Source organism: Dysidea avara, chromosome 8 (genome assembly GCF_963678975.1).
Source record: "Dysidea avara chromosome 8, odDysAvar1.4, whole genome shotgun sequence".
Classification (NCBI taxonomy): domain Eukaryota; kingdom Metazoa; phylum Porifera; class Demospongiae; order Dictyoceratida; family Dysideidae; genus Dysidea; species Dysidea avara.
Genome location: NC_089279.1, coordinates 19154680 through 19170811, shown reverse-complemented (window position 1 = coordinate 19170811; position 16132 = coordinate 19154680). Strand labels below are relative to the sequence as shown.

Here is a 16132-nt window from a genome sequence, read left to right as displayed (position 1 = left end):
GCTTCTTAGTGGCTGATATGAAGCAAAATCAACAGAAAAATATCTGGCCAACATTATCAGGCCATCCACTAGTAATCCACTGATTCTTGCCAAGCCAGACCCTTCACTAGGCCAGAAACCACTATTTGAGCTCTTCACACCACCCAGAAAAAACACCTGTTAAAACCAGCCTCAAGTAGTTTGAGGTCAAAACTAGCAGTACGGCAGTGTAGCTATCCACTGGTGGTGCTAGAGTAAAGTATCGATTATCGGACAATATGATGTTCGGACAGCTGCCATTCACTTCCTGGGAATCCTGCAGCTTTGGTTATTGTACCAAAAGGTAGGCTACAATAAGCAATAATTATCCTCCAATAATCAGCTTTGCATGATTAAAAGTTTAAGAGTTACAGCCAATAGTATGCTTAGTCCGATAAAATCTATGCTCGGATAAAACTATCAGTTGTCGGACTTTGATTTTTACTACCAGTAAACAATGTCCAATTTATTTCAAATTTGTATGCAATATACCTGTACTCATTAGCTATTAATGGCCAAAACATGGTTTCGTTATCTTTAGCATAGAGGGAGTACGAGCCCCCCAATTTTTAGCGGCATTGTCGGACGCCCTCCGCTTTAATTTAGCCATGCCCACCAACAGAGTTCATGCTTTTTGCAACAAATGCACCAGTGCTAAACCACAGAAGAAGGTAAATAAATATCTTTCAAGAGTAGAGGTGTGTTTTAAAGTTGATATTAAGGATATTTCTATTGGAACGCAGTATTTTTGGCTCCTAAATTAAGGAGATGCACGCTAGGTGGAAAAATGAAATTACGAGGCACAACTTTCTGACCAACCACATTTGTTAGTCTTGGTGCCTCAATCGCGAATACCACCTAGAAATGAAAAGATATTCCATTTTCTACCTTCTATGGATGCACAAAGCAACATTTTCGTCCTTTTTGTTTCACCCATATAAGGTAGAGAAAGAAAAGCCTTTCAATTTTCGTGACAGTATTTGTGATAGGACACCAAGACTAGCATATATAGGTGGTCAGAAGGTGGTTTTGCATAACTTCATTTTTCCACCTTGCGCGCATCTCCTTCATTTAGGAGTCAAAAATACTGCGTTCCAATGGAAATATACTGAATATCAACTTTAAAACACACCTCTACTCTTGAGAGATATTTATTTACCTTCTTCTGTGGTTTAGCACTGGTGCATTTGTTGCAAAAGCATACAAACTCTGTTGGTGGGCATGGCTAAATTAAAGCGGAGGGCGTCCGACAATACCGCTAAAAATTGGGGGGGCCCGTACTCCCTCTATGCTAAAGATAATGAAACCATTTTTTGGCCATTAATAGCTAATGAGTACAGGTATATTGCATACAAATTTGAAATAAATTGGACATTGTTTACTGGTAGTAAAAATCAAAGTCCGACAACTGATAGTTTTATCCGAGCATAGATTTTATCGGACTAAGTATACTATTGGCTGTAACTCTTAAGCTTTTAATCACACAAAGCTGATTGTTGGAGGATAATTATTGCTTATTGTAGCCTACCTTTTGGTACAATAACCTAAGCTGCAGGATTTCCAGAAAGTGGGTGGCAGCTGTCCGAACATCATATTGTCCGATAATTGATACTTTACTCTAGTTTGATTTTGCCTGATGCGCGATTTGGACCGGTTTTGTAAAATCTGGTCACATTCAGTAAAATTGCTTACCTATCTCATAGAGGAGCACCTTGACTTCTTGACTATATGTAGCTCCACTGCTTGTACTAGCAACAATAGCTGTTAATGTAAAACGATACACTACTTCTTCATCATTTGGATCTAGTGTTGTATTCAGTGTAACAGTAACTAGTGTTATATTTGATCGAGTTAAGGAAAACTGTGACGCTGATCCACCAAAAAAAACATCTATGGTAAATATATCATCAACATTTTCAGTAATGACAAGAACATTAAATACAACACTTCCAACAGTAGAGCGTACGTTGACATCAAATTCATATTGTGTGGCATTGAAGAATGCAAAGAAGCCAGCAGGAACTGCACAAAAAGAAAAAAAGCAGTTACAAAATGCTATTCACATTGGCTACATGATAACATGTAAAACACTTAATGTGCACTACTGCATACATCACTTTGCCACAAAGTGCAATTGCACTTAACAAAAACCAAATATGTTATAGCTATAGATTCATGCCATGCAAACACTTTGACAACTGAATTTATTGTACTGGCATAAGTATTAAAAATAATTTTATAACCTGCAAGAAACTTGTCATAGAATGTTATGCTAGAAAATATTTTGAAGTTCTATGATGCATACATGTATAAAGCCTGATACATAATTTGTTTGCTTGTTTGTTAGCTATGACATTCACTTGCACCACTTTCAATGGCAAAACACAGAAACCATGCAGCACAACTATTGTGGAAGAATGAATGGCATAAAAAGCAAGCTATTCTTCTTTGGCCAAAAAATCTGAACCATACTAATTATTATCAGAAGTCAGACTTTAATACATGCATGGGTACATCAAGTATTTCATCCATCTATTCCAAGGTTACATACCTGGGTCTGTTTAAATCACCAGGGTACTAGAGGATAAACCATTTAATAAACAACAGGGTTGCGTGTTTTACTGGAGTCTACATTATATGCTGGATAAACATGCTTTACCTTTCATTGATGCCAGTGAAAACTCTAAACAGTAAGTTGATTATATAAACATGCATACTACCACTTTAACTATTGCATCTGGTATGTGCTAATAAATACATGAGCAGATACAGAGCTCATTTATTTTTAATGCAGAGTCCAAAATTGCTTATAGAAAATGTACACTGTTAATGGAGTATTGACAAGTAAGCCAGTAAGTAAGCTACGTATGTAGGTATCCTTACCAAAACAGCCAAGCTGTGAAAAACGGGTGCAGCCCTACAAAAAGGCCAGGGTGAGGAAATCAAAGGTGGCAGCGAATCATGGCTGCAATGATGCTAATACCAATTATTTTTACAGGTTTTTGTAATTGAATTCATCATGTTTGCACAAGAATTCATCCGTAACAAGATTGGCAGCTACAGTAAACACAAAAAACAAGGTTTAGTGGTTGTTTTATCATCTTGTTGAAGTACAACTGTTGTAAACAACTCTTTAAAAGGCAATAATTCTGCTACTTCAACAGCATTCACAATTGTGCTTCACCATTGGTGATGGGTGTGGTCACTCAAAAAACAAGCTAGTTAACTCAAATGGCTTTACACATAACCAACTCTAGTTTCCCTGTAGTGTCTCAAGTGGTATTCTCCATGGCAAAAAATGATCTATCTTGTGATGAGCGGCTGGTTTATTGCAGTTGATGTAAGTATGACAAATTCTTGTCTTGTGCAAACATGACAACTTCTAATGCAAAAGCAATGAATGCAATTGCAAAACTGATGAGTTCAATTGCAAACGGGACAAAAAGTGACAAACTCCACTGTAAATGGGACAACGTCAATCACAAAGGTGATGAATTCAATTGCAAATGGGATGAAAAGCGATGAACTCCACTGTAAATGGGACGAAGTCAATCACAAAGGTGATGAATTCAATTACAGAAACCTGTAATTATGACAGTTTGATCATTAAATGATTGGCATTAGCATCATTGCAGCCATTTATTGGCTGTAATTTTTGATTTCATGACTTTTTCAACCTGATAATTTTGGAGGACCATACCCTTTTTCACATTTTGTGTTCTGGTAAGGATATCACTTCTTTTGTAATTGCAAGCTCCAAAGCCAGCCTATGGTTGACTTTAAGGATTCCTTTTAACTTGATTTTTCCTTTACTACTGGAATCATTGAAGACTGCTATATGTGTAAATATATACATTTATTGTAAATTTGAAACTGAATATATAAAATGATTATCATGTACTGTAGCTATCACAGAGATTGTGATTTTATAAGTTTGATTTTTCTAAAGTGTGCAAAAAGAAAATGAATTATGTTAGAATACATAAGAAGATATACAAAGAAAATAGGATGAACATTGAAGGCACATATCTCATACTATGCTTATAGGCTATTAATGTTGATCACTTGACTAACCTTTCTTATGTGCCCTGGCCCTAAGATGTCAACCCACTAGTAGCTCTTTGCCTCCTACAAACTGATGTTTGTGGTGGTGGTTTGGTAAAATGTGCTTTGCCCTGATTGCCATGTTTGGCCCTTTAAAATTTTTTCTTACTAGTTTTTTGAGGTCAAATATCTATAAGGCCCTAATTTTTTTATTTTTTTAATTCTCGATACTTGGGCAGAATGCCTCGGGATTTGGCATCCAGAGGCATTCTGCGTGCTAAGTACCTTCCCTTAAGTCACATCTGTGTTGGAAATATACTTATAAGTACATGGCAACCATCCTAGTTGGGTGCAGTACTATCACATTCCTCCTATCAGGAATGTATCCATAGCTCTGCATCAGAGCGGCACAACCAGCATTGCCACTATGTGACAGCATGCTGATGCACCCTCTCATATGTGTGGAGCTGACCCATGCTCACAAAGGAGCATGGAGCCAACACTCCAGCTGAGAGACAGCACAAATGCTAGGCTGGAGCTCTCTGTGGACAAGGTCGTTGACGGTGCTCCTTGAGAGCGGCCCCGTCTACACCTCTGAACGGAGCTGACGTTGACCCACAGAGGAGTCGCACATCAACACTCCTAGTTGAGTGGAACTGGCTCATGCTCATGAAGGAGCATGGGACCAACGTTCCTGCTGAGAGACAGCAGAAATGCTAGGCTGGATCTCTCTGTAAACAAGGTGATCGATGGTGCTCCTTGAGAGCAGCCCCATCAACACCACCTTTGAAGGAGCTGACGTTGACCTGTTAGGGAGTCGCACATCAACACTCCTATTTGAGTGGCCTAATCTGCAGCTAATGAATACAACAAATGTTAGCCATACACATAGATATACATTGGCAACAAGATGGCAATACACACCATATAATTACCTATTGAATAACAGAGATTATGTAACAGTGTATACCATAACAGTTTGTAGGTGTAAAACTACGTTAGCTTGTTATCCGAAGCAAATTGTAATTATTTTATCTTATTCATTGTTATCTTTGAGTGATTTCTAGTAGTTGTAGCACTACAGAGGCAGAGGTATGGAAAGAATAGCTATGACAAGGAGGGGGGGTGAGTGATGTTTTTTGTTGTCACGCGTTAGCGTCAGCTCCTACTTCTTGATCACGTGTTAGTGCGCATGCGCGACATCACTATTCCTATTAATGCACAGATGTTCTAATTAGTGCCCTGTCAATCCTATTTGCTGTCCCACTCTATGGTGGAGTGTCTGGTGCTACCATCATTTTCAACATTAACTACGTAGGTTTAAAGGTATTTTTAAACATTATTTAAAATTGCTTGTAGATAAATACAGCTTAAAAACATGCACAGGCATGTATAACAGCTGCTTCTACATGCCTACTTGTTGAAGCATACATGTGTTTTCTACGATATTTCAAACAAAATTTATTACTTTTAATGCCAAAATGACAATTTTAGTTGTGTAAATTTGTAACATTTGAGTTGCTATCTTACTTGGTAAGCAATTTCTCGCACGATCAGTAGTCAGATTATTGCTTGTACCACTCACAGCTCCATAAAATCTTGCTGGACATGTCTCCACACACATACCAGTTTCATTGTCATAGTACGTTGGATATGTAAAACAACCTAAAATGCAATATACCATAAATTCATACTTTTACTTCTCATTCATGAACACAAAGTTCAGCAACTGTATAATTGTTGTAGTATTCAATTTAGAAATTTGTACATAGCAGTTTAATGCTGCAGCTTTTATATCTTATCATGAAAAAAATAGCAGTTATGCAAATGTTAGTACATATATATGCTATCAGAGGACAGGGAATAATGGTTTTGCATAAGTATCTGTAAGCCTGCATCACTATTAACCGCTACTGTTAATCATGTAGGTCCCATCACCTCCATCCATGGTGCTCTGATATTTCTATCTACTCTAATGAAAAGATTAGTACTTCACATATCACATGTGCACTCAGTAAAAGAGGTACTATAGTATCAGGTTGTGATGCAACCACGTATACACAAGATACATAGTCACTTGATATGGTGTACTACTAACCTTGGGTGTTACAATTCTTCCCACCATAACCTAACACACAATGACATGTGTAATTATTTACAAGACCTTCACACGTTCCATTGTTTGCACATGGATTTGGATCACATTTATTAACTACTGTTTCACAAGTACTTCCAGTGTAACCATCTACACATGTACAACTAAAAGTATTATCAACGACATTACATGTTCCACCATTTGAACAGTCAACATTATCACAAGGATTAAACACTGTGTCACAGAGTTCTCCAGTAAAGCCGCTACTGCAGTTACATTGAAAATCATTAATTAGATCCATACAAGCTCCATTGCCTGAACAAGTGATGTTTACACAATCATCAATGTTAACTGAACAGTCATTTGCAGTAAAGCCAGCAGTACATGTGCACATAATATCATTGATCATATCAACACAAGTACCATTGTTAGCACAAGGATTTACTGGTTGACAGTTGTCTTCAAGGTCAACCTCACAAATTCTTCCTGATAGTGGAGTGGGACATGTACAAGTGAAGTTGTCAGAAATATCAGTACACGTTCCTCCATTATCACATGGATTAGGCATGCAGTATCCAATGTAATTGTCACAGTCACTTCCATTGTAACCAATAGGACACACACATGTTACACTTCCATCAGATTGTGGATCACAAGAAGAGTTACTAACACACTCATCACATGGATCTAGATACATATATACCAAATATAACATTATTCCCATGCATCCCAAATAATTTTTTACATGTATCACAAATTACATATCATTCCTTGTTGATCAAGACACCACACATACATATTTTAAAAGTTTGAACTGAAATATAATAAAGATATTAACACACAACATAATATAAAACCAAAGTTCATAGAGCTGTAAAACTAGACAGAATATCACTGAGCAGACCATAAGTGTCGGTTATCCAGTTAACTGAATAGAATGACAATTTTAGCACGGAAGCTACATACCCATAACAGTTTGTCAGATTGTCCTTATAGTAGCCAAAGTAAAAGGCACTAAGTCATTTTACTTATATCAGAATTCTGTGATACAGAGTGTACAGTATATCAATGTGAAAGGTTCCTGAAACATACATTTTGAGTGAATATCTTAGAGATCAGTTATTCCGTTATGCAAAAAAAACTGATAACTCTAATAACTAGTGGGTTTTTTAGTTTATCTGGTAAGGTTGTACCGCACTAAAAGTTCATGATTCAGTTGCTATAATTTCATTTTATCACCAGATTCACCACACAACTATCAGCAAAAGAATATTTATTATTATGTAGTTTTATACTACAAAATGATTTCAATTTTTGTACAGCTTATATGAGATGAGCTACATATAAGAAAGTTTTCACAAGGAATCAATTTTGGCATTGCAATATATGTACTAAGATTTCAATATGTATATGTGTACATAATACTCCAACTCACCAGTTATGAATAATATTGCACTGGCAAAAGGAGAGGCTGTCATACCATCAACAGTGCTAATATTACTCAATAATTCAAATGTAATGTTAGTATTCACATCATACACAGAGTCTTGCAGTAAGAACTCAATTGTTATTGGCAACAGATACTCTGATTGATTCAAAGATCGTACATTTATAGTAGTATCTGTTCCATTGATCAAGAATGGAACACCAGCTTCACCTATAATATCAGCCTCTCCTATCATCATACTTGTCAGCATTATATCAAAACTTAAATACTCTAATGTGACACTTGGGTTGACACTATACTGTGCGACAAATACAACTGTTCCATAACTGGCATATATGCTAAAATCAAATGCATATTGTGTTGCATTAAACAATCCAATGAAGTCTGATGGAACTATAAAGAGAAAGACATAAAATTCCTTAGTAATACATACACGTAGGCATATTCTATGTGTAATGTTCAATAGTAAGAATTAAGACATATGTAGACTATCAGTACATTTCTGGGTAATTGGAGACCGGAAACCGGAAATGGAAAGTGGAAATGGAAAACGGAAATGGTCAAATCGTCATATAAATGTATCCTAGAGTAAAATCCTCGTATAGTGGCCACCTCTTAAAGACCACCTTCTTATAAAGACCACCTCCATACAAGACCACTTTGTAATTAGATCTCAAAGGTGGAAGACATACTGACCTTATAAGACTACTTCATGGTCACCTTTTATAAAGACCACCCTCTTTACAAAGACCACCTCTCACATTGTAATAATACCTAGGTTCCAAACATCTATTTCATGACTTATCAAAACAGCTAAATCAGCTAAAAAAACTACACTCTTAAGGTCATCATATGACTCTATGAGACCTCATTTTTTGTTGATACAGTAGGTTGTAGTATACTAGCCACATTTCTCTTGCATGGATTAAGGACTTGACACATTCTGGTACAAATTAAGCGATAATGGTAATGAAGTGTGGACCAAAATATTGAAGATGACATTAACTTCTTTCTATGAGTCATGAAATACATACACATTTGAAGCTTATCAAGTTACCATTTAAAGAGGTGGTCTTAACAAAAGGTGACCATGAAGTGGCCTTTCCAAGAAGAGTAATACAGTATTATCGAGTACTGCAGTGTGGCTTTCGTGTTATAATTATTTATCATGTACAAAGTTGATTGAGGGGGGATGACTAAGTGAACATGTGTAGGTAGTCTAAAGTTATGTATGTATGTAGGTTGAATAGTGTAATGGGGTGGTAGCTAGATCCAGGATATTTGATCAGTATTCATAATGGGGTTTCCTGTGCTTGGGGAAGCAGAATACCATGTGCTATGAAAGCCTCATAAAGAAAGTAATAGCTATACAAGTATAAGTAGACTGATGCACCATATACAGTTTCCTTTCGTCAAACACAAGTTCACTTAATCTTTAAATTTTTAAAGAAAGACAAGCTTTATGTTACTCTACCAGGAAGTATTTCTGCCTAATGTGTACCCTTGAGAGTACCAACTGATCAAGTCAAAAAAAAACAAAAAAACCCTCAAGCGTTATTATAATTGTTGTACATTGGCATGAAGGCAACACTTCAAAGTTAATAAGGCAAGTGAAGCTTATACTTATAGTCCAACCACCTAAGCATGTATACATGATTCCATGGATCCACTTCTGTCACTGTAGTGAAAATGTAACAACCACTGCTACTTTTTTGCTCTGCTGATAAAGGATAAACATGTTTATGCACTATAGTACTCTATAAGTAGGATGATACTAACATGTAAACTGTCAAGCCACACGGTTTGTTTAGGGTATGTTAATGAGGTTGGCTTATGACCATTCCTTACCATAAACACTTAACCTTGAATATTTGTGGGTATGCATGAGTATGTTTATCAGTTAACATTACAAAATGATTAAAAAGTTTACCAACCATAAACATGTGTCTGAATAAAAGCCAAATAAGCCTTTTTGGAGCAAAACCAGATGTTTACAAATTTCTATGAAATTATTAATGTAGTTTCTGTCAGCTAAACAATGGTTAAGACCATGGGATTAATGTGCTCAATGTTCCAAAGTTGCTTATGTGGGTCCAAGATGGGCCTTTTTGCAAACTACAGCAACTACAATGCATCATGCATGCACCATGGACTTATTTTGTCCTGCCCTTTGTCCCCACTATTATCACTAGGTGTCAGTAATTTAATTTGCAAGTAGTATGTCATGGTTTCTAACGAAAAATCATCTGTGATTTCCAGTGGGCAGAATGATTGCAGAAATTCTTCTGCTATATAATGATCTGAACAAACAGAATGGCCACAATTTGCTCTGATTCACAAGTAATGAACCATTACAAAAAGTAAACAAACAAGAATATGGAAATTTTACATATAGAATAAAGGAGGGTCATAAGCTCTAGCTAGCTATATACTGTATATTAGTGGAATGTTAATCCCTCCTTCATTCATGGTTAAAGACTCTGTACTATTGACAACTGAAGGAATACATGTGCACTGTATACAGTAGTATAGCTGCAACTGTATACCAACTTATCTTACTTGGTGTGCAGTTTCTTGTACAGTCTCCATCAGTGTCATTACCAACTCCATAACTTCCTGATGGACAGGTCAATGTACAAGCATCACTCTCAGAATCATAATAGGTTGGGTAGTTACAGCACCCTATGAGGCAAATCAGAATAATAATTATCACTCTTCCTACTATAAAACTTTACAATGTGTATTTATGTACAAGGACATACATAGTGTTAATGTAAGGAAATTTTAAGTACAGATCATAGGTCATTTACACCTGCAGCTATTCTAGTGTACATTTAATTCCTACTTCAGTCATATACTGGTATACCCATGACTAAATCAGGGACTAAAGTGTACAATTGTAGGTGTAGACGACCTTCCTTGTTTAAATGATTTTGATTCCTACTCAAATACAAAACTTTTAGTGTCTCCTTACACTCATTAGTTTATTATTGTAATAACAGCATACGACTACAAAGGAAAGACACATTTCATAATGAACATGCACCCCAACTGACATTTGAAGTGGCCATTCTGCTTTAGTTTCAGCTATGTTCCACCTGCTATACACCATTACAAATGAATTTTAGTATCAGAAGTGCCTCTGCAGTTACCACGGAAATTAAAACTGAGCAGATGTGTCAACTATTAATTACTAAAATGCTAAGAGGCCACTCCACTTTTAGTTTCAGGCTTTCAGTTATGTCCGACCTGTTATACAGTATTACAAAGAACAGTACAAGAATTGCCTTTGCAAACAATCTGATCACACTATGGATGGAAAATAAAGTGCTGAAGCCACGATGTGTCTATGACATAGCAGAAGCTATGACCCAATCGACAACTATGCAGGAATAGGACACAAAGGAGGACAAAGGTAAGTCTATGATGCATGCATAGCAGCTATAGTTGGCAAAAAGACATCTCAGACCATAAGTGACATTTAACAGCAAAGAAATCAAGCCTGTAGCCTTTAGCCAAGCTGTTGTGAAGGAAACATGAGGCTAGTTCTCGGGATTTTTGGCAGGAAAGCCCAAACCTCTTAACAACAATATGGTAACAGTACTACTGTACTGTACTGTATGATGCTTTGCTATTTAAATTGAACCAGGTTCCAATATAATTATAATTTGCAGCCATCTCCTGCTCCACCTTGAAATCTATGCCTTTTAACATTTTATTTATAGGCATTGAAATTCTATTAAGTACGCAATTAGAAAGCATCTTTCATTGTCAATTTGTTGAAATAAAATACAACTACACCAAACAATCAAAAACTCCATTACAAACTCCTTGATATGGTGATTTCTGCAAGGTTACACACATAATGTACAGTACCTGTGTTTTAATTGAAGTATAGTTGTACTCAATAATATATACCATAGATACAGGTGTCCATAGCCTTCGCACTAACATGTATAACTAAGCTTCATTTTAGCAAGGAGAAGGTGCTTTTGTTGAGAGTTGCTATTGGGTATCATCTGCTAATAAATATCTAGCCAATTGATCCTACAATTCTTCACATTGGGTGAAGTTGTATTGATTTTGTCCAGCAAACTCGGGAAGTAGAATTACAAATTGAACACCAAGGTGAAAGCTTAGTGAGGTTGATGAACTGTGGTATTGAGCAGGATGCTGCTCATTACCCTCACAGGGATATGGTAGATGTGCCACAGATTTGTGGAAAATTAGAAACAGTGGAAATGAAATCATTAAAAGGAAAACTGAAATGGAACATACAAATGAAAGGAAATGGTCAAAACTCAATCTAGATGAAAACCTTGTTTAGTGACCACTTAACAGACCATCTTTTTACAAAGATCATCACAAAGCTATCAAGTAACTAGGTCCCATACATAATTAAGGCATACTTAATGACCTCACTACTATGACCACCTACAGTACTATTCAAACGTAACGTCGCACTCACTCGCATCACTCGATTGCAAAACTCACTGATTAAAGGCATGGTACCCATCCCATTTCGTATGGGATGAATACTCACGAAGGAAACGGGTGCCATGTCCTTTACACAATCAAGTGGTGCAAGCGAGTGCGACGTTACATTTGAGCAGTACCGTAATTATAGTGACCATGTCAGATAGGTCTTAATATAAGTTTTACCACTCATTAACAAGACTACTTTATTATATATAGTGCATGATGATGTCAAAATCCGTGGTTTGTTTTCTGACCCCATAAGGTCAACATTGTCTCCCATACAGTATCATAAATTGAGTAATTTATGAAACAAAAAAAATGCAGTTTCAATAAGGAGATGATTTTAAACTCCTCGTCATTGTCATTATAACAAAGTGGTCTTATTAATTAATTCATGAAGTACAGTGTACATCTCATTTACAGTATGTTTCGTAGGATGGGGCTACTGCTTCTCATTATGACATTCTATGCTATGAAATTTAGTTTACTAGAAACAGTGACCTAGAAAATATATGCACAAAAAATGAAAAACCAATCCTAAGTAAGATGTCGTGCAAAAAGACGTAATTTTATAACATATATATATATATATATATATATATATACTGGCATGAATTAACTTGAGAGCAAAAATGGCATTAAATTTATCATAATCAAATGTTAGTACAATCCATTCTGAAAACACTATTAGTAAAACAGGTTCTGTTCTTCCTATCATCATTCAGCATCATAAAATGCACACAACAATAAATTAATTATAAAGCTGTAAGTTTAAAACCAGACTGTTAAATCTTTGCTATTCGTTAGCATATTCACTGAGGGAATTCATGCTTGCATGCACATTCATATTATGTCTAGTGATAGGATCAATCAACTAATATGTACCATGCTTGGGTGTCCATGAGTGGGATATGCACAGGGGCCACCTGTGATGGCTCCTCGATGTAATATATACATACGTATGGATTTCCAAGATTCCTTACTTGGAATGTTATAACACCCAGCAAGTTAGCTGCATTATTGTTTAATAAATCACAACCTTGAGACAATTGAAAGAAGTGGATATAGAAAGAGGAAATGGAAAACTGAAATAGAAAAATTTCATATATGTGTGCAACTTTCATCTTTAATTTTAAAAGACACAAGCATACCATTATACAGTGAAACCTCATTAATAGGGCCACCTTTGGGACCCACAATAAGTGGCCCTAGTAGTGAGGTGGCCTTATTAATGAAAACCTCATTAATCCAGCCATAAACAAATTGGCCTTATTATCAAAGGTTTTAAACAAATCAACACCTGGCTATAGTTCCTGAAACAGCTATATACATCATAACCATAGATTAGGTTAGGGAATATATAATCTATGCCTATATGACGGCCCAACTTCACAGATCTACACTGAGTTAATTCTTATGTACAGTATTAAACTCACCACGTTGAGTTTCTCCAAATTCTAAAACTGTACCGATGCCGATCAAAAACAACAGTATTAGCTTGGATAGCATGCTGGCCAGTGTTTATCGCTCGAACTGAGAATCAACGCCAGTGCAGGGCGTGGCAATTAACGCAGCTCTTAACGTGGCTGACAGTCTAAGCGTGGCTAGTGGTTGCGTGAACTGTCTGATACTATACCGCTCAGATTATAAACAATCAGTCATAGGTGGAGCTCGCGGTTAGGCTCGTGGTTTTGCGAGATTTCTAATTATAATAAAATTGCAATAATGCGATGATGTCAATAAATTTGCTAATTAATAATTTTTATTTTGTGGTGGTAGCTAAGCATGCACATTTTTTTTTCATTAAGGCTTTACAGCACAAGTGCTGAAGGTCTGTAGGATTTTATCATACAGTACTGTATATTGGTCCATGGATTTTTTCTCCTTTCCCCACCTTTTCAAACATACGTACTTATGTATCAACTTTAAACAGGCTGTAGGACCAGGCATTCAGCATCGTTTTGTGCTGTAGCTAAAGCCTTAATTAGCAGGGGCGGATCCAGGAGCTGGCAAGGGGGAGGGGTACAAACAAGCTAAGTTGTAGGTGGTTGGAGAGAGCCTGTTAAGTAGTTGCTACATTTTTGAAGCAGCAAATAATCACCTCTTTAGTGTCTCACTGTTGATTTTTGCCATTTTGGCTTTGCAAGATGGGTTGTGGAATCTTAACAGCTATTTTAAAGACTCTGAATGTCTTACACAACAGCAACACGATAATTAATTTTAGAGGCGCTTAGTACACACGGAGGTGATGGGTGACAATTTCACAATTAGTTTGACTTTGGTTCACTTTGGTTTCAAGTGAATTTGTAATCATTGCTAAAATGTGCATAATTATTTTCATGAGTTTTATAACTAAACTGATCTTGATGTAACAAAGTTTAGTATTTTAATCAGAAGCATGGCTGGCTCCTCCACAAGTGAGGGGGGGGGGGGGGGGGGGGAGGCATTTGCCCCAAATTCCCCATACTGGATCTGCCATTGATTAGGGATCATGGAGGTGTGGGTTTTCTGGCCAAAATATCATCCAAAAACCAGCTTCACAATACCATCTGGTGCCTTGACTGTATAGGTGCCTGCCTGCCTGCCTGCCTGCCTGCCTGCCTGCCTGCCTGCCTGCCTGCCTGCCTGCCTGCCTGCCTGCCTGCCTGCCTGCCTGCCTGCCTGCCTGCCTGCCTGCCTGCCTGCCTGCCTGCCTGCCTGCCTGCCTGCCTGCCTGCCTGCCTGCCTGCCTGCCTGCCTGCCTGCCTGCCTGCCTGCCTGCCTGCCTGCCTGCCTGCCTGCCTGCCTGCCTGCCTGCCTGCCTGCCTGCCTGCCTGCCTGCCTGCCTGCCTGCCTGCCTGCCTGCCTGCCTGCCTGCCTGCCTGCCTGCCTGCCTGCCTGCCTGCAGACAAGTGTAACTCGATAATGGCTAAGCCTACAGGCTTGATTATTTCACTGTTCAATGTCGCTTGTGCTTTTTGGCATACCACAGTACATACAATACATGCATCATGGTCTTACCTCCTTTGTGTCCTATTTCTTTTTGCTGACAGCCCAAGATGTCGATTCATGGTAGCTAGCACAATGGCTTCCCTACGTTAATGGGAACCGTCTGCATTTTCCATGGAAAACATTACCTCCAGCATCAAAAGAAAGGATGGTGCCAGAATGATGTGGTATGCATGGGTTCACTATAGCTAGTCATAATAATGTTGAAAAAAGTAAACAAACATTTGAAGGTCACACCATTTTTTCACAGCTTGGCTGTTTTTGTGTGGATAAGCCTTGGCTACATTATCAATTTTTGTCCAAGACATGGGTGTTCAGAAGGCAAGTTATTTATTTATTTATTAAGACTTTATAGCTCAAGTGCCGAAGGTCTGTAGGACTCTTGGTCCTATATACAACCTGTTTAAAGCTGTCAGAGCAATACCAGCTGAGGTGCTACCTACACAAAACATGCAAAGATACATACACACACAACGCATAAACAATTAACTACAACAGATGCAAAAAAGAACATGACAAAGTATAGTCTGATTCTGTCTGAAATGCATTAGAATTAGACAGCTGAAGGATGCGGAGAGGAATGGTATTCCATAGAAAGCTAGTGTTGATGAAAAACAAGTAGCAATAAGAATTGATAGTAGAAGATGGGTTACATGATGTCATTTGATGTGATCTAATGATGGTGGAAGAAAATTGAAAATATTGATAGAATGGAATGGCTACTCTGTTGCGTAGAATGCCATGGGGCAGAAAAGAATGATCTTCTAGAGTACATATTGTATACTAGGCTATAATTCAACAGTTGTATATAGTGACTTGTAAATTTATCTTGAGCAAAGTTGCCAAAAGACTACCAGCTCATCTCAAAAGATGCTTTTAGTACACAGTCATCCTGATAGATTCATTTAGTTATATTTTGTTGTGTAGTTACCGTTAATGTTATGTGATACTGTAGTTTTATATGTATTTATATTTGTGGTTTCCTTGCCATGTTTGTTCTGTGCATTTTACAGATACATGTATAGTCACATGTGTCTCAGGTATCTCTAATTGTGTGCTTA

The 16132-nt window shown here is 37.3% G+C and overlaps 1 protein-coding gene across 3 annotated transcripts in view; it reads right to left on the bottom strand.

The window, feature by feature from the left end:
• LOC136264456 (uncharacterized) overlaps positions 1 to 13735 on the bottom strand; it is a 39839-nt gene extending 26104 nt beyond the window's left edge. For all 3 annotated transcript variants that reach the window (XM_066059194.1, XM_066059193.1, XM_066059195.1), the window contains exons 1-6: positions 13520 to 13735; positions 10164 to 10286; positions 7593 to 7997; positions 6161 to 6844; positions 5593 to 5727; positions 1711 to 2040 (exon numbers count right to left, since the gene is read on the bottom strand). In XM_066059194.1, coding sequence (XP_065915266.1) covers positions 1711 to 2040; positions 5593 to 5727; positions 6161 to 6844; positions 7593 to 7997; positions 10164 to 10286; positions 13520 to 13592 — 1750 coding nt within the window. In that variant the 5' untranslated portion in view covers positions 13593 to 13735. The remainder of the gene's footprint in view (positions 1 to 1710; positions 2041 to 5592; positions 5728 to 6160; positions 6845 to 7592; positions 7998 to 10163; positions 10287 to 13519) is intronic.
• Between the last annotated feature and the right edge of the window lie 2397 nt (positions 13736 to 16132).